General features: G+C 44.7%; 1 protein-coding gene across 1 annotated transcript in view; it reads right to left on the minus strand.

Moving 5' to 3' along the window:
* Positions 1-1,024: 1,024 nt before the first annotated feature.
* The window catches only part of VPS4B (vacuolar protein sorting 4 homolog B), a 144,447-nt gene continuing 117,954 nt past the window's right edge, over positions 1,025-27,517 (minus strand). The window contains exons 9-11 of the mRNA XM_063923019.1: positions 26,979-27,198; positions 25,918-26,058; positions 1,025-2,375 (exon numbers count right to left, since the gene is read on the minus strand). Coding sequence (XP_063779089.1) covers positions 2,274-2,375; positions 25,918-26,058; positions 26,979-27,198 — 463 coding nt within the window. The 3' untranslated portion in view covers positions 1,025-2,273. The remainder of the gene's footprint in view (positions 2,376-25,917; positions 26,059-26,978; positions 27,199-27,517) is intronic.

Here is a 27,517-nt window from a genome sequence, read left to right on the forward strand (position 1 = left end):
ATGCAAAGTGAACGAACATAAGAAAAATTAAAGTCAAATCAATATTTGACTTTCAGTGTATGACAATATCAGGTGTATGATTAACCAATCATATCAAAACAGGAGATAATGATCATCATTTTCATATGTAGGTTGAAACTCGGTCATTAACTAAAACAAACAGCTGTATAAGAAACTTAAAATTGGGGGAGTGGGATATGCTCTCAACTATGAATTTGTAGCTACATCTGGAATATCTTTTGAGCAATCAAAGGAAGCCATATTATGCATGTGAGCGCATTGAAGCTATAACATCAGTGATGAAGTAAAGCATAATGCTTGGCTAGCATCCTTCACATACAAGCAGACAGAACCCTGAGGAAACGCATTGGGTGGAAAATGCATACATTGGGTGGGCCACCACAATGCTGGACAGTGGCAAAGACAAGTGCATACAAGTTTAATAACATAAATGCTTACATACAATCAAAGAGTAGGGAAGAGGAGTACAAATTATATCTATATATATATATATATATATATATATATATCTATATACACACACACATATACATATATATATATATATATATATATATATATATATATATATATATACATATATACACACACACACACATACATATACACACACACACACACATACATATATACACACCCACACATACATACAGTATATTTATCTCTCGTTCTATCGAACATGCGATACATCTGTAGGTCATCGGCTTGTGTACTCCAGATATGTCTGCGAACCCTGCTGCACAGCCAATGTGGATATATCTCAGCATGTCTATGTGTACGGGCGGGACTGACATCACAGCTGATTGAGCCAGTTATGTTGTCAGATCCACTGGTATAGTGTGTGCCGAGCCTTAGTTGAATGGAAAAAGGGCACAATTAAGACAGGAGTAGGGGGATATGGCTTTTAGTGAAAATCTAAAAGTTGTTTCTATAATTTTACAAAAAGATTTCTATAATATAATAAAATGAAAATGAAAAAAAAAAAAAAAAAAAGTACCTCATATAGCGAATAAAAGTTTATTGGAGTAAACAGAAGTTCTATGATTGCTTGTATAAACAGTACATAAAACTATAGACACATGATCAAACAAAACACACCCCACTGCCATGAGTGTCCAGAAAGAAACCCCCATTGTGATTTATCAGCGCTGAATGCAAATTTAATGCATCAGTTCTGTACATAGATAAAAGAACTGATGTTATGGAATGAATTGAATTATGCAAACCAATTGTTCTTTTTTTACCTTTTACTTACAAAGGCACAAAATCATATCTGTCACATTGCAGTATTCATAAATATACATTATGCCTTTTTTTCATAGGAAAATATTCAAACAAGGCATCAGATTATAGATAATCCTCATCAAGAGTTTCATAAAGATGCAAAGTAACTAATGTAACGTATAGCAAATGTTCCAAATTTTGCATTCTTTTCCTAAATGAGATAACAGACAGACACGTCTATATATAACTCCGTTTAATCCCTCTAATATTTTGGCATGTGTTTAACAAACATATGTACTTGGAAATTTAAAAATATACAGATATATACACACACATACAAAATAAAGTTGTGCAATTAGCTAAGAGCTACATTATTCCCAATACACAACTAAAAAAAAAAAAAAAAAAACAAGAAAAAATGCACAAGGTATATACATCCAAATGATATAGAATATGTCTTTAGGAGAATACATTTAAAAATTCCTTGCATGTATTCATTTTCTGAACTAGAAGGATAATATCTCAACATTCTTAAGTATTTCAATAAAAATGGTGTGTAATGTACCCAAAGGATTGATTGCACATAACCATTAACCTTTTTTCTGACAAGTGTTTCCCAGCACAACAGAATAAAGTATTTTCTTGGTCACTTACATTCAAATGCAAGAGTGCCGATCATTTGCTTCTCCAGACAAATTTCTCACAAATCCATGTAAATAATGGTGTCCCCCATTATAAATAATACAAAGCTGGGCTACAACAGAATGATTTAAGATTTTGAATAACAGTCCTGCTCGTCTGATTCACATGGTAGTACTATTGCCCGGATATTGTTTTCAAGATAAACCTTATAACATATACTGGGACATCCACAAGAACTCCGTGAATATTGAAAGAATGTGACTTGTATGATCAGTTTTACTGGCAAATATTTTTTGGTATGCCATGTATAATGTAGCAAGAATACCTAAGAAAGGGAAAAGGCTACTGAAGGCAACTTTGAATTATGCAGGGTTATTTTTGCTAGATTATCCTTCTTGCCCAAAGTCTTCTGTGAATTTCTTTAATTTTTCCAGGTCCTCCTCATTTACAGTAGGTTTGGTATGAGCTAAAGATCTCAACATGTCGGCCTGAAAAGTAATTTAATAAAATTATTAGCTTGCATGTTGAACAAAATCTACAGAATAAACAATGCAATTTGTAAACAAATACAGCCAAGTGTGTTATGGCCATGCAGCTTTTAACTGGAGTTTCCAGATCAGCCACGGTGACCTGAACTTTCCTCTTGCACAACTTCATTCTAAAAAAAGTCATGATAGAAGCCAGATCTATCCCAAACCATATGATGTCCAAAACAACTCTGCATGTGATTCTAAGGTCCATGGGCCTAATTCAGACCTGATCGCAGCAGCAAATTTGTTAGCTAATGTGCAAAACTATTCTCTTCTCATCCTACTTCTCTACTACCTCTCCTCTTGATCTTTTACCCTCACAAATAAGTAAAGTTCTGTCTCCAGTGCTCATCCCTACCTTAACTAACGTCTGTAATCTCTCTCTCACTCACTACTGGTATCTTTCCTTCACTGTTCAAGCATGCAGTGATTACTCCCATTTTGAAAAAACAAAATTCTGACTAACTCTCTCTCAAACTACCGCCCTATCTCTCAGCTCCCTTGTCTCTCTAAGCTACTTGAGAGACTTGCATACACTCGACTCACACACTTTAACTCACACAACTTATTGGACCCACTTCAGTCAGGCTTCCGTTCCCAACACTCCACAGAGACAGCACTAACTAAAGTGGTTAATGATTTGGTCACTACTTATTCTTCTAGATCTGCTGCCTTTGACACGGTAGACCACTCTCTTCTCATACAAACACTACAATCCCTAGGTCTTAAAGACACAGCCCTTTCTTGGTTCTTATCCTACTTATCTAATCGCTCCTTCAGTGTTCGCTTCTCGGAATCTATCTCCTCTTTGCTACCTCTTTCAGTTGGAGTACCGCAAGGCTCAGTCTTGGGTCCTCTGCTTTTCACAATCTATACTTTATCTCTTGGTAAACTAATCAGCTATTTTGGATTTCAGTATCATCTGTACGCAGATGATACTCAAATCTACCTATCCTCCCCTGATTTGTCACGATCTGTACTGGGCGGCGTCACTGAATGTCTTTCTGCCATTATAATTATATTTCCACCGGCCAATAGTAGGTACCAATCTGATATCTCGATCACTGTTGAAACTCAACAATCAACCCTACCCCACAAGCTCGCTGCCTAGGTGTCATCCTTGACTCTGATCTGTCCTTTGTTCCCCACATTCAGTCTGTCTCTAAATCATGATATATGCATCTAAAAAACATATCCAAAATACGACCATACCTTACACAAAACACTGGTAAAAAACTAATCCATGCTCTCATTATCTCACGCATTGATTATTGCAATAGTCTCCTAACTGGTCTTCCCAAAATCGACTCTCACCACTACAATCCATTCTGAATGCAGCTGCAAGTCTAATCTTCCTCGCTAGACGTTAATAGTCTGCAAATCCACTCTGTCAGTCCCTCCATTGGTTACCTGTTTTCTACCATATTCAATATAAAAAGAGGATTTTGGTACTTACCGATAAATCCATTTCTCTGAATCCTCTAGGGGACACTGGAGCACTCAGACATTAGGGGTGTGAAGCTTGCAACCGGAGGTGTGGCACAATCTAAAATTAGTATTGTCTGCACAGCCGGCTCCTCCCCCTTCACATCCCTCCTCCCTCAGTTTTGAAAATTGACTGAGAGAATAGGACATGACACTATAGCACATGGCGAGGAACCGAACCATACAACATGTCAAACAGTATCCAAGAAACTTCTTTAACCGAAATTAACACAAGCTGTTTGTACGAACTGTATGAACAAGAACCGTACAACATATCAAACAGCATCCAAGAAACTTCTTTAACCGAAATTAACACAAGCTGTTTGTACGAACTGTATGAACAAGAACCGTACAACATATCAAACAGCATCCAAGAAACTTCTTTAACCGAAATTAACACACGCTGTTTGTACGAACTGTATGAACAAGAACTATGAACACAGCAGGCTGACCGCACCGAAGCGGGCGTCCAGTGTCCCCTAGAGGATTCAGAGAAATGGATTTATCGGTAAGTACCAAAATCCTCTTTTCTCTTCCATCCACTAGGGGACACTGGAGCACTCTTAGACATTAGGGGACGTCCCAAAGTTAACCCCCAGGGAGGGAGTGCTGTCGGTGGCCTGCAAAACCAAACGTCCGAACCTAGAATCTTCGGACGCAAAGGTATCAAACTTGTAAAGCTTTGCGAACGTGTGGGCTGAGGACCACGTCGCCGCACTACAAAGCTGAGAAGTGGAGACACCTCTGGCAACCGCCCAGGGGGCACCCACCGATCGGGTGGTATGAGCACCCGTCTGAACCGGAACCTGTCTACCACAGGAAACATAAGCCTGCCGAATGGCAAGTCTAATCCATCGAGACAGAGACTGCTTAGAAGCCGGCCAACTCTTCTATGGCCCATCATAAAGAACAAACAAATGGTTCAACTTTCTGAAGGATGACGTAACTTGTACGTATACCCGTAAGGCTCGGACTACATCCAAGGACACATCCCCATCTACGAGACCCTGGAAAGATGGGACCACAATTGGTTGGTTCACATGAAACCCTGACACAACCTTAGGAAGGAAATCCGCTCTTGTACGGAGTTCCGCCTAATCCACATGAAAAAAAAAAAAAAAAGGACTCTTACACGATAAGGCTCCCAACTGAGAAACCTGCCTAGCCGAAGCCAAGGCCAGCAATAACGTTACCTTCCAAGAGAGATATTTCAGGTCTATTCTCGCTAACCGCTCAAAGAGTGACGATTTCAAAATTCCAACACCAAATTGAAATCCCATGGCGCAGTGGGAGGACAAAAAGGGGGCTGTATCCTCAGAACCCCCTGTAAAAAGGTTTGAACCTCTGGCAAGGATGCCAACCGCGGTCGAAAAAGGATGGAAAGAGCCGAAACCTGAACATTCAGAGAGCCCAGCCGCAGACCTAATTCTAGGCCGGCCTGGAGAAAAAATAAAAGTCTGGATAAGTGGAAGGTCGTTGAATTCCACCCCCGTTCCTGACACCAATCCATGTACCTCTTCCAAATTATGTAGTAGTGCATGGCTGCGACCGGCTTCCTAGCGGCAATCATTGTAGGAATGGCCGTTCTAGGTATCCCTCTGCTTCTTTAGATCCGGGTCTCAAAAGTCACGCCGTTGAACGCAGCCTGTTCAGGTCCGGATGGTGAAACGGTCCCTGAGATAGCAGGTCCTCTCTCTGAGGTAACCGCCAAGGATCGTCCGCTAATATCCCTCGTAGGTCTGAGTACCAACTCCTGCGGGGCCAATCTGGTGCGATTAGAATCGCCCATACTCGTTCTCGTTTCAACCTCTTAAGAACCCTGGGTAGGAGTGGGAAAGGTGGAAAGATGTAAACCTTCTTGTAACACCAAGGAAGTGTTAATGCATCCACTCCTTCTGCTGCTGGATCCCTTGTCCTGGACACATATCTGGGCAGTTTGTGGTTCTGCCGAGACGCCATTAGGTCGACTTGAGGTAGGCCCCATCTCCTCACCACCATGTTGAAAATCCGTAGATGTAGGCACCACTCTCCCGGATGCATAGCCTGGCGACTGAGATGATCTGCTTCCCAGTTTTCCACACCTGGAATGAACACTGCCGAGAGGATTATGTTTCGCCTTTCTGCCCACAACAAATTCTTTGTGGCTTCTTTTAACGCCATCTTGCTCTTTGTTCCTCCTTGACGGTTTATGTAAGCCGTCGCTGTGACATTGTTCGACTGAATCCTTATGTGTTGACCCATGACCAGGTCTTCGGCTAAGAGAAGCGCATTGTAAACTGCTCTTAGTTCGAGAATGTTTATGAGTAATCTGCTCTCCTGTAATGTCCGTCTTCCCTGGAACCGACGGTCCTCTAATTCGGCACCCCAACCTCTGAGACTGGCGTCCGTTGTCAGGATCCTCCAATCCCAAATGCCGAATCTCTTTCCTGCTCCGAGATTTCTGTGAGCAATGAGGTTCATCTGGAATGGTCGGGAATGAAGTCCGCCGTACTGGAGAGCTTCGAACGACGCCACCATTTTCCTGAGAAGTTGCACACAGAGGTGCAGAGACACCGTCGGTGTCCTTAGTACATGAGCAACTAACTTCTGTATGTCCTGGATCTTTGACTCCGGCAGGAAAATTCTCAATTGCAGTGTCCAGGATGAGACCGAGGAACTGAAGCAGTGGAGTTGGAATGAGGTTGGATTTCTGGAAGTTCACAATCCACCCATGTTGAATGAGAAATCGGTGAGATGTCTGAGCATCCTTCATCAGCTTCTCTGGAGAGGAGGCCTTGATCAAAAGATCGCCCAGATAAGGCGTTATCGTGACCCCTAATAGCCTCAATCCTACAACCATGATCGCCATGATCTTCGTGAAGATCCATGGAGCTGATGATAGACCGAATGGTAAGGCTCTGAATTGGTAATGATCCTTCACCAGTGCAAACCTTAGGTAAGCTTGGTGGGGAGACCAAATTGGGATATGCAGGTATGCATCCTTTATGTCCATGGACACCATGAACTTGCCCATGTTCCAAACCTGCAATGACCGACTGGACTGATTTAATTTTGAATTTGTAGATTTTTAGAAACTGGTTTAAAGCTTTTAAATCGAGTATCGGCCTGACCGTTCCATCTGGCTTTGGCACGACGAAAAGCTTGGAATAGAAACCCGTTCCTCACTGGGAGGCGGGAACTGGAGAAATGACCTCTGACCGTAGTAACTTTTGAATTACTGTCAGTAGAGCTTTTGCCTTTTGAGGGCACCGAGGCAAACCCATTGTAAAAAACTGACTGAGGTCTCTGTTGAAAATCCATCCAAAGATCTGGTGAGGTGTTGGCCCAGATGTCCCGAAAATCTTCCAGATGTGCGCCCACTAAGGGTGATACCAGGTGGGCCGGGAGACCATCATGCCACGGTCTTGTCAGCAGGTTTATCCTGCTTTCTGGCTGCTGCCTGTGAGCGTCCACTACCTCTGCCTCCGCGTGCTTGTGCACCAAAGCCTCTTCATTGGGCTCGAAAGGACTGCGATTTAAATGAATTAAACGCTGGTCCCGAATAACCTCTCCTAACCTGCGGAGTGGCTCTCGTATAAGGAGTAGGCAAAAAGGTGGATTTCCCTGCTGTAGCCTGCGAAATCCACTTGTCCAATTCTGAACCGAAAAGCATGTCACCCCCAAAAGGGATGGCTTCTACCGCCTTCTTGGTTTCAGAGTCTCCCTGCCATTCTCTGAGCCATAAAATCCGTCTAGCCGATATGGCCGATGCGGAGATGCGCGATGCTATTCTGCTAAGATCCTTTGAGGCTTGACACAAGTATGGAGCAGATTCTCGAACGTGTTCCACCAGTTGGGTAATCTCTTCCAAGCTATTTTCCTCCTGAATAGCCTGTACAATACACCCAGACCATGCACCCATGGCCTTGTTGACCCAAGCACATACGATCGCAGGTCTCTGTGCTGCACCTGCTGCTACCAAAATAGACTTTAAAGCTGTGTCCACCTTTCGATCTGACGCATCCTTTAAAGTCAAGAGAGAAGGAGAGACATATAGTCTCGAGGGGCCATGCACAGGCTATAACAGTATTGATGAAAAGATATATAACCAGCCTTTTTAGGAGAAATAATTAAATAAGTAGAATACCCTAAATAAAATTAAGTTGGGCTGGAGGTGCACCAGTAAGCATAATGCAATCTATAAAAGGAACAAAAGGGAGAGCGACCATAAGGCGGTCGTCCCCCAGAGAAGGCTTACTTTGTGGCGCACTCTTTTTTTATCATTAAATTTGTAAATATTGTAAGATTAAAACTTAACATTTATTGAAATTATTAAAATAAAGTGGTCAAAATAAGACATAAACAAAACAGGTTGGTCAAAATTGACTATTAGTGATACAAAATCATTGTATGTCTAAACACATGGCTTATACGTGGTTAATATTCACTATATTGTACTTATGAAGTCTCCAAATAGACATATTCGAAACATAGCCACGTATCTGCTAATATGACGAATATACAATCAAAAAATAATGATAATCATTTCATAGTGTAAATAACTCATCAATGATTTCATAGTATAGATAACCCATCCAAAGGTTACTTCTAACATATGATGAGAAAGTGTGAAACAAAAAGTGAAATATTGGTTAAATAATTTTACGGGTAGCTGAAAGTTCAAAGAGATCTCTCTTAATAAATGATTGGATCTCATACTAAAGGCATATACCCGGTTAGCGGCGACTGCCTGATCTACTGGTGTACATCCCCTTTAATAGATGGAAATAGTAGTCCTCTAAGAGGACAGGAATGGTATAAATTTAAATGCACAATTCAGCAATCTATAACAGTTGATATCACACCTAATGCATCAAAAAATCAATGGATAATTGATAGCAATCCGTATCTTAATTACTAAACATATGTATAATCACGATCGGTATCTTAATTGTTAATCCGTATCTTAATTATTTAAACATATGCATCTCCTAATCATGCGTAGTGGCAGCTCATGAACATACACATTTCTTTTTAGTAGCTGATAATTAATAGAACAGGAGAGAGACATGTGGTTCATATGATTCAATAATACCACTTGATGACGTGCGCATGTAAGTTATATTCATAAATGTATACACATCATAATCATGGTCCCATTACTAAATTGCTCATCACTGTAACATCATGTATTGAAGAGAAAAAAACCTCTATCAGCAAGACCTGTCTCCTTATGTGTCATTCCATTTTGTCAGGCCAATAGCTACAACATATTCAGAACCCACATAATAGCAGTTTTTTGTGAAACAATATAATATTGTATCTATTGATAACAACAATGTATCATAATGTAGTATACCTAGTTGCAAAACAGTAAGCTGCTATTACATGTAAGTGCTTTTAGGAGAAAGTAAACAGGTCCCGGCACTATCAGACTAGTTCCCCTTTCTGCTGTCGCCTCATGTGCAATAATGCAGTGAATGAGATTGATGAGAGTTCGGGTCACGTCTAATGCCGGGATAGAAGAAAGAAGTGCGAGTTGCTTCTGCTATCCCAAAAAGAACCCCTCCTCCCCTGTTGTGCCGCCACAGTGCAGAGGCAGTAGGAGAACTAGTGTGGATGAGAGAGCCGCTCTGAAATGTTAATAGAAGCGTGTGTATGCCGCCATTCCTGTGTGCACGGACAGATGCAGAGAGCCGCTCACGTGACCAGATGCCGGGTCGGGCTGAGGATTCCACACCCCCGGAAACCGTGTACGTCTGGTATGCTGATGACGTACGTTTCACTAAGGCTTGTTCACATCGGTATCGCATAGATCTGTGAATCAGAGCTGTATAAATAGCAGTCTCAGTGCAGGCGTGACTTTCAATTAGATACAATTATTGAAATCCTTAGAGCAATTTGCGGACCAAGGATAGTATATACATGCACAGAACATGGTTCTAATCAAAAACTCAGTCCCCAATTAATCGGTAAAATTTTTTTTTCTTTTATTGTCAATTAATAATGACACATTCTAATTCAATCAATGACCCTGACCCAACATGATTATATTATTGATTAAACATTAGTAATTGATCTAGTAACATTAGATCCACTTACAAAGCATAAGCTCCAAATTATAAATTGTGCCAAAATGGTACTAGATCCTCATAATAGATAAGAAACACCGTAATAACCATATTTTGGAAGGAAAATTTTTTTACCAATAAAATATAAGATATAAATTTTAAAGAAAGAGGGATCCACTTATCACATAGTTTGAAAAATACAAATGGACAATCACAGCATTTACACTCTGCCCATAACTGTGGCCTAAATTGCATTGATATATAACATGCGCAATTCCATTAACAAAATATTATAGTCTGAATTATAAATTGTTCCCTGATGTTATTATGTCCGTGTAATAAGTCCAACACGGAACCTAAAGATAGTGAAAAAATAAGATTTTACTTACCGATAAATCTATTTCTCGGAGTCCGTAGTGGATGCTGGGGTTCCTGAAAGGACCATGGGGAATAGCGGCTCCGCAGGAGACAGGGCACAAAAAGTAAAGCTTTTCCAGATCAGGTGGTGTGCACTGGCTCCTCCCCCTATGACCCTCCTCCAGACTCCAGTTAGGTACTGTGCCCGGACGAGCGTACACAATAAGGGAGGATTTTGAATCCCGAGTAAGACTCATACCAGCCACACCAATCACACCGTACAACTTGTGATCTAAACCCAGTTAACAGTATGATAACAGCGGAGCCTCTGAAAGATGGCTTCCTTCAACAATAACCCGAATTAGGTAACAATAACTATGTACAATTATTGCAGATAATCCGCACTTGGGATGGGCGCCCAGCATCCACTACGGAATCCGAGAAATAGATTTATCGGTAAGTAAAATCTTATTTTCTCTATCGTCCTAGTGGATGCTGGGGTTCCTGAAAGGACCATGGGGATTATACCAAAGCTCCCAAACGGGCGGGAGAGTGCGGATGACTCTGCAGCACCGAATGAGAGAACTCCAGGTCCTCCTTAGCCAGAGTATCAAATTTGTAAAATTTTACAAACGTGTTCTCCCCTGACCACGTAGCTGCTCGGCAAAGTTGTAATGCCGAGACCCCTCGGGCAGCCGCCCAAGATGAGCCCACCTTCCTTGTGGAGTGGGCCTTTACAGATTTAGGCTGTGGCAGGCCTGCCACAGAATGTGCAAGTTGGATTGTGCTACAGATCCAACGAGCAATCGTCTGCTTAGACGCAGGAGCACCCATCTTGTTGGGTGCATACAATATAAACAACGAGTCAGATTTTCTGACTCCAGCTGTCCTTGCAATATATATTTTTAATGCTCTGACAACGTCCAGTAACTTGGAGTCCTCCAAGTCACTTGTAGCCGCAGGCACTACAATAGGCTGGTTCAGATGAAATGCTGACACCACCTTAGGGAGAAAATGCGGACGAGTCCGCAGTTCTGCCCTGTCCGAATGGAAAATCAGATATGGGCTTTTGTAAGATAAAGCTGCCAGTTCTGACACTCTCCTGGCCGAAGCCAGGGCTAGAAGCATTCACTTTCCATGTGAGATATTTCAAATCCACCTTCTTTAGTGGTTCAAACCAATGAGATTTTAGAAAGTCCAAAACCACATTGAGATCCCACGGTGCCACTGGAGGCACCACAGGAGGCTGTATATGTAGCACTCCCTTAACAAAGGTCTGGACTTCAGGGACTGAAGCCAATTCTTTTTGAAAGAAAATCGACAGGGCCGAAATTTGAACCTTAATAGATCCCAATGCGAGACCCATAGACAATCCTGATTGCAGGAAATGTAGGAATCGACCCAGTTGAAATTCCTCCGTCGGAGCACTCCGATCTTCGCACCACGCAACATATTTTCGCCAAATTCGGTGATAATGTTGCACGGTTACTTCCTTCCTTGCTTTAATCAAAGTAGGAATGACTTCTTCCGGCATGCCTTTTTCCTTTAGGATCCGGCGTTCAACCGCCATGCCGTCAAACGCAGCCGCGGTAAGTCTTGAAACAGACAGGGACCCTGCTGAAGCAAGTCCCTCCTTAGAGGTAGAGGCCACGGATCTTCCGTGATCATCTCTTGAAGTTCCGGGTACCAAGTCCTTCTTGGCCAATCCGGAACCACTAGTATCGTTCTTACGCCTCTTTTCCGTATAATTCTCAATACTTTTGGTATGAGAGGCAGAGGAGGAAACACATACACCGACTGGTACACCCAAGGCGTTACCAGCGCGTCCACAGCTATTGCCTGCGGATCTCTTGACCTGGCGCAATACCTGTCCAGTTTTTTGTTGAGGCGAGACGCCATCATGTCCACCATTGGTCTTTCCCAACGGGTTACCAGCAAGTGGAAGACTTCTGGATGAAGTCCCCACTCTCCCGGGTGAAGATCGTGTCTGCTGAGGAAGTCTGCTTCCCAGTTGTCCACTCCCGGGATGAACACTGCTGACAGTGCTATCACATGATTCTCTGCCCAGCGAAGAATCCTTGCAGCTTCTGCCATTGCACTCCTGCTTCTTGTGCCGCCCTGTCTGTTCACATGGGCGACTGCCGTGATGTTGTCCGACTGGATCAACACCGGTTTTCCCTGAAGCAGAGGTTCTGCCTGGCTTAGAGCATTGTATATTGCTCTTAGTTCCAGAATGTTTATGTGAAGAGACGTTTCCAGGCTCGTCCATACTCCCTGGAAGTTTCTTCCTTGTGTGACTGCTCCCCAGCCTCTCAGGCTGGCGTCCGTGGTCACCAGGATCCAATCCTGTATGCCGAATCTGCGGCCCTCCAATAGATGAGCACTCTGCAACCACCACAGAAGAGACACCCTTGTCCTTGGAGACAGGGTTATCCGCAGGTGCATCTGAAGATGCGACCCTGACCATTTGTCCAACAGATCCCTTTGGAAAATTCTTGCGTGGAATCTGCCGAATGGAATTGCTTCGTAAGAAGCCACCATTTTTCCCAGGACTCTTGTGCATTGATGTACAGACACCTTTCCTGGTTTTAGGAGGTTCCTGACAAGCTCGGATAACTCCTTGGCTTTTTCCTCCGGGAGAAAAACCTTTTTCTGAACCGTGTCCAGAATCATCCCTAGGAACAGCAGACGAGTTGTCGGCATTAACTGGGATTTTGGAATATTCAGAATCCACCCGTGTTCTCTGGACCTTGCCCTTATTAGGAGATCGTCCAAGTATGGGATAATTAATATGCCTTTTCTTCGAAGAAGAATCATCATCTCGGCCATTACCTTTGTAAAGACCCGAGTCTGAAACTGATAGTGACAGTTTTGTACAACGAACCTGAGGTACCCCTGGTGTGAGGGGTAAATTGGAACATGGAGATACGCATCCTTGATGTCCAAGGATACCATAAAGTCCCCCTCTTCCAGGTTCGCTATCACTGCTCTGAGTGACTCCATCTTGAACTTGAACTTCTTTATGTACAGGTTCAAGGACTTCAGATTTAGAATAGGCCTTACCGAGCCATCCGGCTTCGGTACCACAAAAAGAGTGGAATAATACCCCTTCCCTTGTTGTAGAAGAGGTACCTTGACTATCACCTGCTGAGAGTACAGCTTGTGAATGGCTTCCAAAACCGTCTCCCTTTCGGAGGGGGACGTTGGTAAAGCAGACTTCAGGAAACGGCGAGGTGGATCTGTCTCTAATTCCAACCTGTACCCCTGAGATATTATCTGCAGGATCCAGGGATCTACCTGCGAGTGAGCCCACTGCGCGCTGTAATTTTTGAGACGACCACCCACCGTCCCCGAGTCCGCTTGAGAAGCCCCAGCGTCATGCTGAGGCTTTTGTAGAAGCCGGGGAAGGCTTCTGTTCCTGGGAAGGAGCTGCCTGTTGCTGTCTCTTCCCTCGACCTCTGCCTCGTGGCAGATATGAATAGCCCTTTGCTCTCTTATTTTTAAAGGAACGAAAGGGCTGCGGTTGAAAAGTCGGTGCCTTTTTCTGTTGGGGAGTGACTTGAGGTAGAAAGGTGGATTTCCCGGCTGTAGCCGTGGCCACCAAATCTGATAGACCGACTCCAAATAACTCCTCCCCTTTATACGGCAAAACTTCCATATGTCGTTTTGAATCCGCATCGCCTGTCCACTGTCGCGTCCATAAAGCTCTTCTGGCCGAAATGGACATAGCACTTACCCGTGATGCCAGTGTGCAGATATCCCTCTGTGCATCACGCATATAAAGAAATGCATCCTTTATTTGTTCTAACGACAGTAAAATATTGTCCCTGTCCAGGGTATCAATATTTTCAATCAGGGACTCTGACCAAACTACCCCAGCACTGCACATCCAGGCAGTCGCTATAGCTGGTCGTAGTATAACACCTGCATGTGTGTATATACTTTTTTGGATATTTTCCATCCTCCTATCTGATGGATCTTTAAGTGCGGCCGTCTCAGGAGAGGGTAACGCCACTTGTTTAGATAAGCGTGTTAGCGCCTTGTCCACCCTAGGAGGTGTTTCCCAGCGCTCCCTAACCTCTGGCGGGAAAGGGTATAATGCCAATAATTTCTTTGAAATTATCAGCTTTTTATCAGGGGCAACCCACGCTTCATTACACACGTCATTTAATTCTTCTGATTCAGGAAAAACTATAGGTAGTTTTTTCACACCCCACATAATACCCTGTTTAGTGGTACCTGTAGTATCAGCTAAATGTAACGCCTCCTTCATTGCCAAAATCATATAACGTGTGGCCCTACTGGAAAATACGGTTGATTCGTCACCGTCACCACTGGAGTCAGTGCCTGTGTCTGGGTCTGTGTCGACCGACTGAGGCAAAGGGCGTTTCACAGCCCCTGACGGTGTTTGAGTCGCCTGGACAGGCACTAATTGATTGTCCGGCCGTCTCATGTCGTCAAACGACTGCTTTAGCGTGTTGACACTATCCCGTAGTTCCATAAATAAAGGCATCCATTCTGGTGTCGACTCCCTAGGGGGTGACATCCTCATATTTGGCAATTGCTCCGCCTCCACACCAATATCGTCCTCATACATGTCGACACACACGTACCGACACACAGCAGACACACAGGGAATGCTCCTAACGAAGACAGGACCCACTAGCCCTTTGGGGAGACAGAGGGAGAGTTTGCCAGCACACACCAAAAGCGCTATATATATATAACAGGGATAGCCTTATAATAAGTGCTCCCTTATAGCTGCTTTATATATATCAAAATATCGCCATAAATTTGCCCCCCCTCTCTGTTTTACCCTGTTTCTGTAGTGCAGTGCAGGGGAGAGACCTGGGAGCCGTCCTGACCAGCGGAGCTGTGAGAGGAAATGGCGCCGTGTGCTGAGGAGATAGGCCCCGCCCCTTTTCCGGCGGGCTCGTCTCCCGCTATTTAGTGAATCCAGGCAGGGGTTAAATATCTCCATATAGCCTCTGGGGGCTATATGTGAGGTATTTTTAGCCTTTATATAGGTTACATTTGCCTCCCAGGGCGCCCCCCCCCAGCGCCCTGCACCCTCAGTGACTGCGTGTGAAGTGTGCTGAGAGGAAAATGGCGCACAACTGCAGTGCTGTGCGCTACCTTTAGAAGACTGCAGGAGTCTTCAGCCGCCGATTCTGGACCTCTTCTGACTTCAGCATCTGCAAGGGGGCCGGCGGCGCGGCTCCGGTGACCATCCAGGCTGTACCTGTGATCGTCCCTCTGGAGCTGATGTCCAGTAGCCAAGAAGCCAATCCATCCTGCACGCAGGCGAGTTCACTTCTTCTCCCCTCAGTCCCTCGTTGCAGTGATCCTGTTGCCAGCAGGACTCACTGTAAAATAAAAAACCTAAGCTAAACTTTTTCTAAGCAGCTCTTTAGGAGAGCCACCTAGATTGCACCCTTCTCGGCCGGGCACAAAAATCTAACTGGAGTCTGGAGGAGGGTCATAGGGGGAGGAGCCAGTGCACACCACCTGATCTGGAAAAGCTTTACTTTTTGTGCCCTGTCTCCTGCGGAGCCGCTATTCCCCATGGTCCTTTCAGGAACCCCAGCATCCACTAGGACGATAGAGAAACATAAAACATATTTCACTGTAAGAAATATATAGGGAGAGAGTTCATTCTAATGTGATTCAAAAGGCCAATTTGGCCAGTCATATTACATTTATCCCAACCGTAATTGCAATATATATTGAGGTATTCTTATCAATCATTAGTACAATAGTAAGAACAAATCTCCCTAGTCTGATGGCATTTAAATAGATGGTGAGAGGAGGGTTAGTCTGTTCCCTTCATAGGGGTGCTGATGAAAGTGGTTGATCAAAGTAACTGTAGTTGCTAATTCACTACTCCTATTTGAGTAGGTTTATCACAATTATAAAAGATGGGACAAAATCACCTTGTCCTGACTCCAAAAAAAAGGGGGGAAAAATCTATATTGACGGACGGAACATAGTGATTGATGTCTAGAGAGTCCTTACAGAGCGCTCCAATAATTTAAATAGGGAACTGCCAAGCTCAATAGATGCCCTATTATGTGAACACCAGAAGTCATATGATATCCCTGTCGTCAGGTGAATATTACCATTGACAGGTAAATATCATATTTCTGGAACCCTTATAAGTGTACTTTCATTAGAGTATGCATAGCATAGGTCTCCAGGAGGATGCAGCTATCCTATAAAGGCATGCTGGGATCCTCCATTCATGGTATAATATGTGAATTCCTATATATTATATTGTATTATAGTCAAAAAGAGTGCGCCACAAAGTAAGCCTTCTCTGGGGGACGACCGCCTTATGGTCGCTCTCCCTTTTGTTCCTTTTCTAGATTGCATCCTTTAAAGTCGTCACATTAGGTATTGGCAAGATTGTCTTCTTCGACAACCTTCCTAGGGAAGCATCCACTACAGGCAGATTCTCCCACTTATCCATCACACCCTTGGGTAGGGGATAAGTCGCTTGAAACCTCTTCGGAAATTGAAAGCGTTTGTCCGGCTGTTTCCAAGCCTCCTCCATCTGAGATTGGAGGGATTGTGGAATGGGAAACACTGCTGAACGCGGCTTTTGGGATTCGAAGAAATTAAATTCTTCTGGCTCCTTTACCTCTCTTACCTTAAAGTTTAGGATCTCCTTTACCGCTTCAATTAAAGACTCAATACCCGAGATTGCCGTGTCCTCTTCTGGAAAATCGGCATCTAGGGTAGATTCAATTAACTCACCTTCCTCTCTATCAACGAGAAGGCTCTCTTCCTCGTCTAATTCCTGTATAATAGGAAGGTCTTTTAACTGCCTTGCGCACATTTGTTTCTGCATGTGCGGGTGGCGCTAACTTGATGAGAAATTCCTCCACTGTCTTAGAGAATCCCGCAGCTCATTCTGATTGCTGCTTCCGTGATTTTGCCATCTCCATGGAGATTCTATTCGCAAGGTTGTATGACCTAGGCAGAGCACTGCTCCCAGGTGGGGCGTCCTTGTCTAAGCAGGAATCGCACACTCCGGAGCTGCCAACCCGCGTGCTCTTCCTGTTACATTTCGTACAAACATAACAGGTCTTGGAAGCCTTGTGCTTTAGACATGTTATTTAAACCCCTTACCCGGGTATTACAGCTCTTTCACCCTTTAAACTAGGAAGAGAAAGACTGAGAGATGACGGAAGTGAAGGCGTCGGATCCGGCTGGAATTACCTGTCCCTTCCCTATATATAAAGGGATTAGGCCAATAAATAAAAAAATAAATAAATAAAAAAACACACCAGCCGACTCACAAATCCGCACACCCTAACTGTAAACCAGTTACGATGTTGGAGTTGGTATCCGCTCGCTTCCGTGTATTTTCGTCAAGATCTTTGCAATAGAATTCCTTTGAAAATATAAAATTATAATTATATATCAGGAGATCCTCATAGTACTGAACATACAACGTCTTGCCAGCAGAGGGAGCTGCTACTTTATAAAATCGCTCTTCCATCTTATTGGTTACTAATAACAGGGGGAGGGCTCACCCATACCACTCAAATTTGGCGCCTGTAAGGAATTATTAAGATGGCCACCACTAAGTTTGGACATCTATTTAATCAATGCCCCATAGATTAGTCTATATGAGCCTTAACCCACTAAACTACAGCGGCACTTCTCTATATAACCGGGGCCCTTCCGCACTGTAATGTGCTGTGCCCCTCAATTACACCCTCACGCGGCTGAGGGAATCTCTTCAGCTGTGCGGTACTTAATTCACAGCAGCGTCTCTCTCCACTGGCTGGCGCGCGCCGGGACTGTTCTCACCAGGTCCCGTAGCAGCGCCTCACACTGTTCTGTACTCCGTCTCTGCGCGCGCCGGGGCCGCTCACACCGGGTCCCGTAGCGGCGCCTCAGTCTTCAACTGGCTGGTCTGCACGCGCCGGGGCCGCTCTCTGTAGTGGCGCTACACCGTTTTCTACAATCAGACACCAGGTCCTGACTCTGCGCTGCTAAACTACAGGGGAGACGCTCTCTGCAGAGCCCCACGCTTGCCGCCAGCCCTAGTGGGGGATCTCACACTATTATCTTGAGCTGCCTACAACCAGTACTCACTCACAGTTGCCAAGGATCTCCTGTTGAGAGATGTAGATCCCTTCAAAAGGGATCTTTGTCTCTCAGTATTCAATGGTCTTTGTCACCCTTTTCATTAGGGTGACGCAGCCAATATTCCAATTTTAGTCAGGAGCTCTGTGCTCCCACGTGCTGTCCCTCCAGCACAATTTTCAAAACTGAGGGAGGAGGGATATGAAGGGGGAGGAGCCGGCTGTGCAGACAATACTAATTTTAGATTGTGCCACACCTCCGGTTGCAAGCTTCACGCCCCTAATGTCTAAGAGTGCTCCAGTGTCCCCTAGTGGATGAAAGAGAAATACTTTTACTCTCACGTAAGGCCATTAACCAAACTACACCAACAAACATCACTTCGCTTATCTCAAAATATCTCCCAACCCGACCTCTTCGTTCCTCACAAGACCTGCGTCTCTCCATCCACACTCATTACTCGCTCCCACTCACGATTGCAGGACTTTCATCGGGCTGCACCCACTCTGTGGAATGCCCTACCACGTACAATAAGACTCTCCTCTAGTCTCCAAACCTTCAAGCGTTCCCTGAAAACTCACCTCTTCAGGTAAGCATATCAAATTCCAGAACCACCCACACAAAACTTTCATAAACCTTCCTATCAAATTGCATCAGTCCACACACATCCTCACGTCTTCTCATTCTTCACTTTCCCTTCCTCTTGACCCCGGTTCATTATTGCTGTGTGACCATATCATACAGCCCACAAGGAAACCTTTGGAATCTGGTGGACGACTCTGCAATAGATCGCACCCATCCTTGTGTATCCATGCCTATTTCCCCATAGATTGTAAGCTTGCGAGCAGGGCCTTCGTACCTCTATGACCGTTTGTTATTACCCAGTTTTGTTAGATCATTATTTCCAATTGTAAAGCGCAACGGAATTTGCTGCGCTATATAAGAAACTGTTATTTATTTATTAACACTATGCGCACTGCAGGGGGGGCAGCTATAACATGTGCAGAGGATTTGGGTGGGGTGTGTCCAAACTGAAATCTAAATCGCAGTGCAAAAATAAAGCAGCCAGTATCTACCCTGCACAGAAACATTATAACCCACCCAAATCTAAAGATAGGTACACATTATACAATTATCTGGCAGATAATCTGTCAGATCTAGCTGGTTGGAATTAAAATCTGGTAATGGATGAGAGCAAATTACAATCTACCATTTGCTCCCAAACACTGCAAAACTAACAAAACCTGTCGTTCACACAAATTGGTTAAACACAAATTTAACCAAATTGGATGCAAAACTGTTTTTGTCCATTTTGTAGTTTTTGGGAGCAAATGGTCAACTGCCATTTGCTCTCATCCATTACCAAATTTTCATTCCAACCAGATAAATCTGGCATATTATCTGCCAGATAATTGTACAGTGTGTACCTAGGCTAGCTCTCTCTGCAAATGTTACATCTGCCCCACCTGCAGTGCACATGGTTTTGCCCATTAACTAACAAATTTCCTGCTGCAATCAGGTCTGAATTAGGCCCCAAAATGTATTGGATAACAGAGATTGACCACGGAGCAAACTTTTCCGTAAACTTACTGTATTTGTGAACAGGTAGAACAAAGATTTGCAACTATGTCAGAACAGCTTGCAGTGCTGCACAATTTCAGTAAGCCAAATAATAAGAATTTACTCACCGGTAATTCTATTTCTCGTAGTCCGTAGTGGATGCTGGGAACTCCGTAAGGACCATGGGGAATAGCGGGCTCCGAAGGAGGCTGGGCACTCTAGAAAGATTTCAGACTACCTGGTGTGCACTGGCTCCTCCCACTATGACCCTCCTCCAAGCCTCAGTTAGGACACCGTGCCCGGACGAGCGTACACAATAAGGAAGGATTTTGAATCCCGGGTAAGACTCATACCAGCCACACCATTCACACCGTATAACTCGTGATATGAAACCCAGTTAACAGTATGAAACAACTGAGCCTCTCAACAGACGGCTCAACAATAACCTGATTTAGTTAACAATAACTATGTACAAGTATTGCAGATACACCGCACTTGGGACGGGCGCCCAGCATCCACTACGGACTACGAGAAATAGAATTACCGGTGAGTAAATTCTTATTTTCTCTGACGTCCTAGTGGATGCTGGGAACTCCGTAAGGACCATGGGGATTATACCAAAGCTCCCAAACGGGCGGGAGAGTGCGGATGACTCTGCAACACCGAATGAGAGAACTCCAGGTCCTCCTCAGCCAGGGTATCAAATTTATAGAATTTTGCAAACGTGTTTGCCCCTGACCAAGTAGCAGCTCGGCAAAACTGTAAAGCCGAGACCCCTCGGGCAGCCGCCCAAGATGAGCCCACCTTCCTTGTGGAATGGGCATTGACAGATTTTGGCTGTGGCAGGCCTGCCACAGAATGTGCAAGCTGAATTGTACTACAAATCCAACGAGCAATAGTCTGCTTAGAAGCAGGAGCACCCAGCTTGTTGGGTGCATATAGGATAAACAGCGAGTCAGATTTTCTGACTCCAGCCGTCCTGGAAACATATTTTCAGGGCCCTGACCACGTCTAACAACTTGGAGTCCTCCAAGTCCCTAGTAGCCGCAGGCACCACAATAGGCTGGTTCAGGTGAAACGCTGACACCACCTTAGGGAGAAACTGGGGACGAGTCCTCAATTCTGCCCTATCCATATGGAAAATTAGATAAGGGCTTTTATAAGACAAAGCCGCCAATTCTGATACTCGCCTGGCAGAAGCCAAGGCCAATAACATGACCACCTTCCACGTGAGATATTTCAGATCCACGGTTTTTAGTGGTTCAAACCAATGTGATTTTAAGAAACTCAACACCACGTTGAGATCCCAAGGTGCCACAGGAGGCACATATGGGGGCTGAATATGCAGCACTCCCTTTACAAAAGTCTGAACTTCAGGTACTGAAACTAGTTCTTTTTGAAAGAAAATCGACAGAGCCGAGATCTGTACCTTACCTTAATGGAGCCCAGTTTTAGGCCCATATTCACTCCTGCTTGCAGGAAATGCAGAAATCGACCTAGTTGAAATTCCTCTGTTGGGGCCTTTTCGGCCTCACACCATGCAACATACTTCCGCCATATGCGGTGATAATGATTTGCTGTAACCTCTTTCCTAGCTTTAATAAGCGTAGGAATGACTTCCTCCGGAATGCCCTTTTCCTTCAGGATCCGGCGTTCAACCGCCATGCCGTCAAACGCAGCCGCGGTAAGTTTTGGAACAGACAGGGCCCCTGCTGCCGCAGGTCCTGTCTGAGCCGCAGAGGCCATGGGTCCTCTGATATAATTTTTTGAAGTTGTGGGTACCAAGCTCTTCTTGGCCAATCCGGAACCACGAGTATCGTTCTTACTAATCGCCTTCTTATTATTATTCTCAATACCTTTGGTATGAGGGGCAGAGGAGGGAACACATAAACCGACTGGTACACCCACGGTGTTACCAGAGCGTCCACAACTATCGCCTGAGGGTCCCTTGACCTGGCGCAATATCTTTTATAGCTTTTTGTTGATGCGGGACGCCATCATGTCCACCTGTGGCCTTTCCCAAAGGTGTACAATCCTTTGGAAGACTTCTGGATGAAGTCCCCACTCTCCCGGGTGGAGGTCGTGTCTGCTGAGAAGATCTGCTTCCCAGTTGTCCACTCCGGGAATGAACACTGCTGACAGTGCTAACACATGAATTTCCGCCCATCGGAGAATCCTTGTGGCTTCTGCCATCGCCATCCTGCTTCTTGTGTCGCCCTGTTGGTTTACATGGGCGACCGCCGTGATGTTGTCTGATTGGATCAGTACCGGCTGGTTTTGAAGCAGAGGCCTTGCCTGATCCAGGGCATTGTAACTGGCCCTCAGTTCCAGAATATTTTGTGTAGAGAAGTCACCTGACTTGACCAAAGTCCTTGGAAGTTTCTTCCCTGTGTGACTGCCCCCAGCCTCAAAGGCTGGCCTCCATGGTCACTAGGACCTAGTCCAGTATTTCGAACCTGCGGCCCTCCTTAAGATGGGCACTCTGCAGCCACCATTTTAGAGATACCCTGGTCCTTGGAGACAGGGTTATCAGCCGATGCATTTGAAGATGCGATCCGGACCACATGTCCAACAGGTCCCACTGAAAAGTTCTTGCATGGAACCTGCCGAATGGGATTGCTTCGTAGGAAGCTACCATTTTTCCCAGGATTCGCGTGCAATGATGCACCGATACCTGTTTTGGCTTCAGGAGGTCTCGGACTAGAGATGACAGCTCCTTGGCTTTCTCCTCCCGGAGAAACACTTATTTCTGGTCTGTGTCCAGAACCATCCCCAGGAACAGTAGACGTGTCATAGGAACCAGCTGTGACTTTGGACTGTTTAGAATCCAACCCTGCTGTTGTAGCACTTTCCAAAATAGTGCTACCCCGACTAGCAACTGCTCCTTGGACCTCGCCCTTATAAGGAGATTGTCCAAGTACGGGATAATTAAAACTCCCTTTTTTTCGAAGGAGTATCATCATTTCGGCCATTACCCCGGTAAACACCCTCGGTGCCTTGTACAGTCCTGTCTGGACTTGGTAATGGTAATCCTGTACCACAAATCTGAGGTACTCCTGGCGAGGATGGTAAATGGGGACATGCAGGTAAGCATCCTTGATGTCCCGGGATACCATGTAATCCCCCTCGTCCAGGCTTGCAATAACCGCCCCGAGCGATTCCATCTTGAACTTGAATTTTTTTATGTATGTGTTCAAGGATTTTAATATAAATGGGTCACACCGAACCATGCGGTTTCGGTACCCCAACCCGTGTAGAATAGTAACCCCGTCCTTGTTGAAGTAGGGGCACTTGAGTATTACCTTTGGGAATACTGCTTATTAATTGCCTCTAGTACAGCCTCCCTGCCTGAGGGAGTTGTCGGCAAGCCATAATCTAGGAAACGGCTGGGGGGAGATATCTCGAATTCCAGCTTGTACCCCTGACATACTATCTGAAAGAAACAGGGATCCACCTGTGAGCGAGCCCACTGATCGCTGAAATTTTGGAGACGGCCCCCCCCACCGTACCTGGCTACACCTGTGGAGCCCCCGCGTCATGCTGTGGGCTCAGAGGAAGCGAGAGAAGAATGTTGATTCTGGGAGCAGGCTGACAGGTGCAGCTTTTTCCCTCTTCCATTGTCTCTGTACAGAAGGGAAACGCCTTTGACCCGCTTGCTTTTCTGAAGCCGAAAGGACTGTACCTGATAATACAGTTCTGAGTCCGTGAGGAAACCTGAGGTAAAAATATTTCTTCCCAGCTGTGGCTGTGGATACGAGGTCCCAGAGACCATCCCCAAATAATTCCTCACCTTTATAAGGCAGAATCTTTTTAAAGTCAGCATCACCTGTCCCGTGACAGGTCTCAAATACCCTCCTGACAGAATGGACATTACATTCATTTTGGATGCCAGCCGGCAAAATATCCCTCTGTGCATCCCTCATATATAAGACGACGTCTTTAATATGTTCTCATGTTTGACAGGGTCACCGACCACGCTGCAGCAGCACGATCTGCAGGTCTCCGTCTAGTACCCGAGTGTGTAAATACAGACTTCAGGATAGCCTCCTGCTTTTTATCAACAGGTACCTTCAAAGTGGCCGTTCCTAAAACGGCAGTGCCACCTTTTTTGACAACCGTGTAAGCGCCTTATCCACCCTAGGGGATATCTCCCAGCGTAACTTATCCTCCTGGCGGGAAAGGGTACGCCATCAGTAACTCTTTAGAAATTACCAGTTTCTAAACGGGGGAACCCACGCTTTTCACACACTTCATTTATTCATCTGATGGGGGAACAAAACACTGCCTGTTTTTTCTCCCCAACCTAAAAACCCATTTTTAGAGGTGCTTGGGTTAATGTCAGAAATGTGTAACACATTTTTTATTGCCGGGATCAAGTCACGGATGTTCCTAGTGGATTGTGTATATGTCTCAACCTTGTCGACCCTGGAGTCAGACTCCGTGTCGACATCTGTGTCTGCCATCTGAGTGAGCGGGCGTTTTTGAGCCCCTGATGGCCTTTGAGACGCCTGGGCAGGCGCGGGCTGAGAAGCCGGCTGTCCCACAGCTGTTACGTCATCCACCCTTTTATGTAAGGAGTTGACACTGTCGGTTAATACCTTTCACCTATCCATCCACTCTGGTGTCGGCCCCACAGGGGGCTACATCACATATATCGGCCTCTGCTCCGTCACCATATAAGCCTCCTCATTCAACATGTCGACACAGCCGTACCAACACACCGCAGACACACAGGGAATGCTCTAAACGAGGACAGGACCCACAAAAGCCCTTTGGGGGGACAGAGTGAGAGTATGCCAGCACACACCAGAGCGCTATATATATATATACAGGGACTAACTGAGTTATGTCCCTAATAGCTGCTTTTCATATAATATATGTATATATACTGCCAAATTTAATGCCCCCCCCCCCCTCTCTTTTCCCTCTTACTGTACTGTAGATTGCAGGGAAGAGCCAGGGAGCTTCCTTCCAGCCGAGCTGTGAGGGAAAAATGGCGCCAGTGTGCTGAGGAGATAGGCTCCGCCCCTTTTTTGCGGCCTATTCTCCCGCTTTTTATGGAATTCTGGCAGGGGTATTTTCCTCATATATAGCCCCTGGGGCTATATATTGAGGTATTTTAGCCAGCCAAGGTGTTTTTATTGCTGCCTCAGGGCGCCCCCCCCCAGCGCCCTGCACCCTCAGTGACCGGAGTGTGAAGTGTGTGAGAGGAGCAATGGCGCACAGCTGCAGTGCTGTGCGCTACCTTGGTGAAGACAGAGTCTTCATGCCGCCGATTTTCCGGACCATCTTCTTGCTTCTGGCTCTGTAAGGGGGACGGCGGCGCGGCTCCGGGACCGAACACCAAGGACTGGGCCTGCGGTCGATCCCTCTGGAGCTAATGGTGTCCAGTAGCCTAAGAAGCCCAATCCGGCTGCAAGCAGGCGAGTTCGCTTCTTCTCCCCTTAGTCCCTCGCTGCAGTGAGCCTGTTGCCAGCAGGTCTCACTGAAAATAAAAAACCTAAGTCTATTCTTTCTAAGAGCTCAGGAGAGCCCCTAGTGTGCATCCAACCTCGGCCGGGCACGAATTCTAACTGAGGCTTGGAGGAGGGTCATAGTGGGAGGAGCCAGTGCACACCAGGTAGTCTAAGATCTTTCTAGAGTGCCCAGCCTCCTTCGGAGCCCGCTATTCCCCATTGTCCTTACGGAGTTCCCAGCATCCACTAGGACGTCAGAGAAAACACCTTTAGTACTGTTTTTTTGGTGTTCACTACATAACACTAAATAAACACAAGCTTTTAAAAAAAAAAAAAAATGTAGCTGACAAATTTAGAAGAAGTTTTAATGGAAAGGTGTTACTAAATTGTGAGGGATTGATTAGCAAAGTCTCACTTTGCATAATAAGAGATAGCAGCGCAAAAAAATTCTAGTCTATACAAAAAAAATACATACAATAGATATTAGACATAACAAACCATGCATATAATTGGCTCCAATAATTTATCCCCAGGAACATCCATCCATGTCATTTCAATGGCATTTGGATCTCCAGGAGAACATGGAGTTAGAAGATCATCGTGAATGACATCTGGATTGAGAGGCGATTTTCCTCGTACCTAGGTAAAATAGTGGGGGGGAACAAAAACCTACACATAAGAAAACCCCATCAATACATTTGTCCTAAGTATAGGAATAAATAAAATGTCCATTGTGTTAAATGTATACAAGTCATTGCTGTCTAGCATGTACCCCCCCCCAGCAATACAAGTACTAATGCATCTGTACGCTTGTGTTAAGGCCAGTGCACACTGGGAAGATATGTGCTGAGTGATCTATCAGTGACCGCTCAGCACACATCTCTCCACCCCAGCTGAGCGCACAGCGCGATGTGTGCCGAGCGAGGGACGGGGGGCTGATTTCAGCAATGTGTTCTTAATTTCTAAGCAATCTAGTCAGATTGCTTAGAAATTACGTGAACATCGCTCCGTGTGTATCCTTCTTTAGTGCAGCTAGAAAGGGAACATTCCTTAATCCCAACTGGAAATTAACAGTAATGCAAGACAATCTGAATTAAATCTATATAGAGAGATAGAGATAAGCATTCTATACAGTGCCACTTGTGTGAATAAAACCCACAACACATGCTAATCATACATCCTCGTTAATACCACCACACAATATTTTCACCAGTTATTTTTACGCTACCAATCTTTATAAAATGAAGATTTGTATAGTGAACCTATATCATCCTGAAGTTTTGCCAATCCTGTCAAACAAAAAATAACAAAAAACAAAACCCATATATCCTTCAAGAAATAGTTTAAGAAGTCCTCCAATGCTGCACTCTATCTTTGGTACTCACTGCTATAATCCCTTGGTAATTAAAATTATATGTTACACTTTCAACATGCCTTACCCTCAAACCCCCCCACCCACCAAAAAAAAAACCCCCACCTCTTAAGCACTAATCTAAGAACTAGAAAAGATGCAAACTGCATAGTCCCTACAGGGAGACCATTAAAAATAAAGAACATACCTTTTTAAAGTGAGTGGCAGATTGAACTTTTCTCACTGGCTGCATTAAGGCATCTCGTACAATAACGCTAATGTCTGCACCAGAATAGCCATTTGTTCTTTTCCCAAGGTCACGATAGTCAGCATCTGTAAGGCTGTGTGGAGTCGTTCCAAGATGGAGTTTAAACATATCAGTCCGAGCATGTTCTTCTGGTAGAGGGATGTATATTCTCTTCTCAAATCTGTACAAACAACACTTTAAAATTACACACATGCCACCATTATCACATATTGCACACTGCTCATTCATGGCTTTATTTGAGCAATGAAAACACAATAAACATGTCAAAACCAGTTGGATTTGTCCAGAAAGGACTCCAGAGGTGAGATGTAAAAGCGTCCGAGATATGCTATTAAATTTCCTATAGCTAAAGATACTGAATAAGTAATAGTTTGATAATGCTGTCGCTTAGATGTAACTGTTTGTGGTTCTCATATACAGCCTGTTGTTTTTAATCATGGTTTGTCTTTTTAATCATATGTATGTATATCTATTTGTAT

The sequence above is a fragment of the Pseudophryne corroboree genome, chromosome 5, assembly GCF_028390025.1.
Source record: "Pseudophryne corroboree isolate aPseCor3 chromosome 5, aPseCor3.hap2, whole genome shotgun sequence".
Taxonomy (NCBI): Eukaryota; Metazoa; Chordata; class Amphibia; order Anura; family Myobatrachidae; genus Pseudophryne; species Pseudophryne corroboree.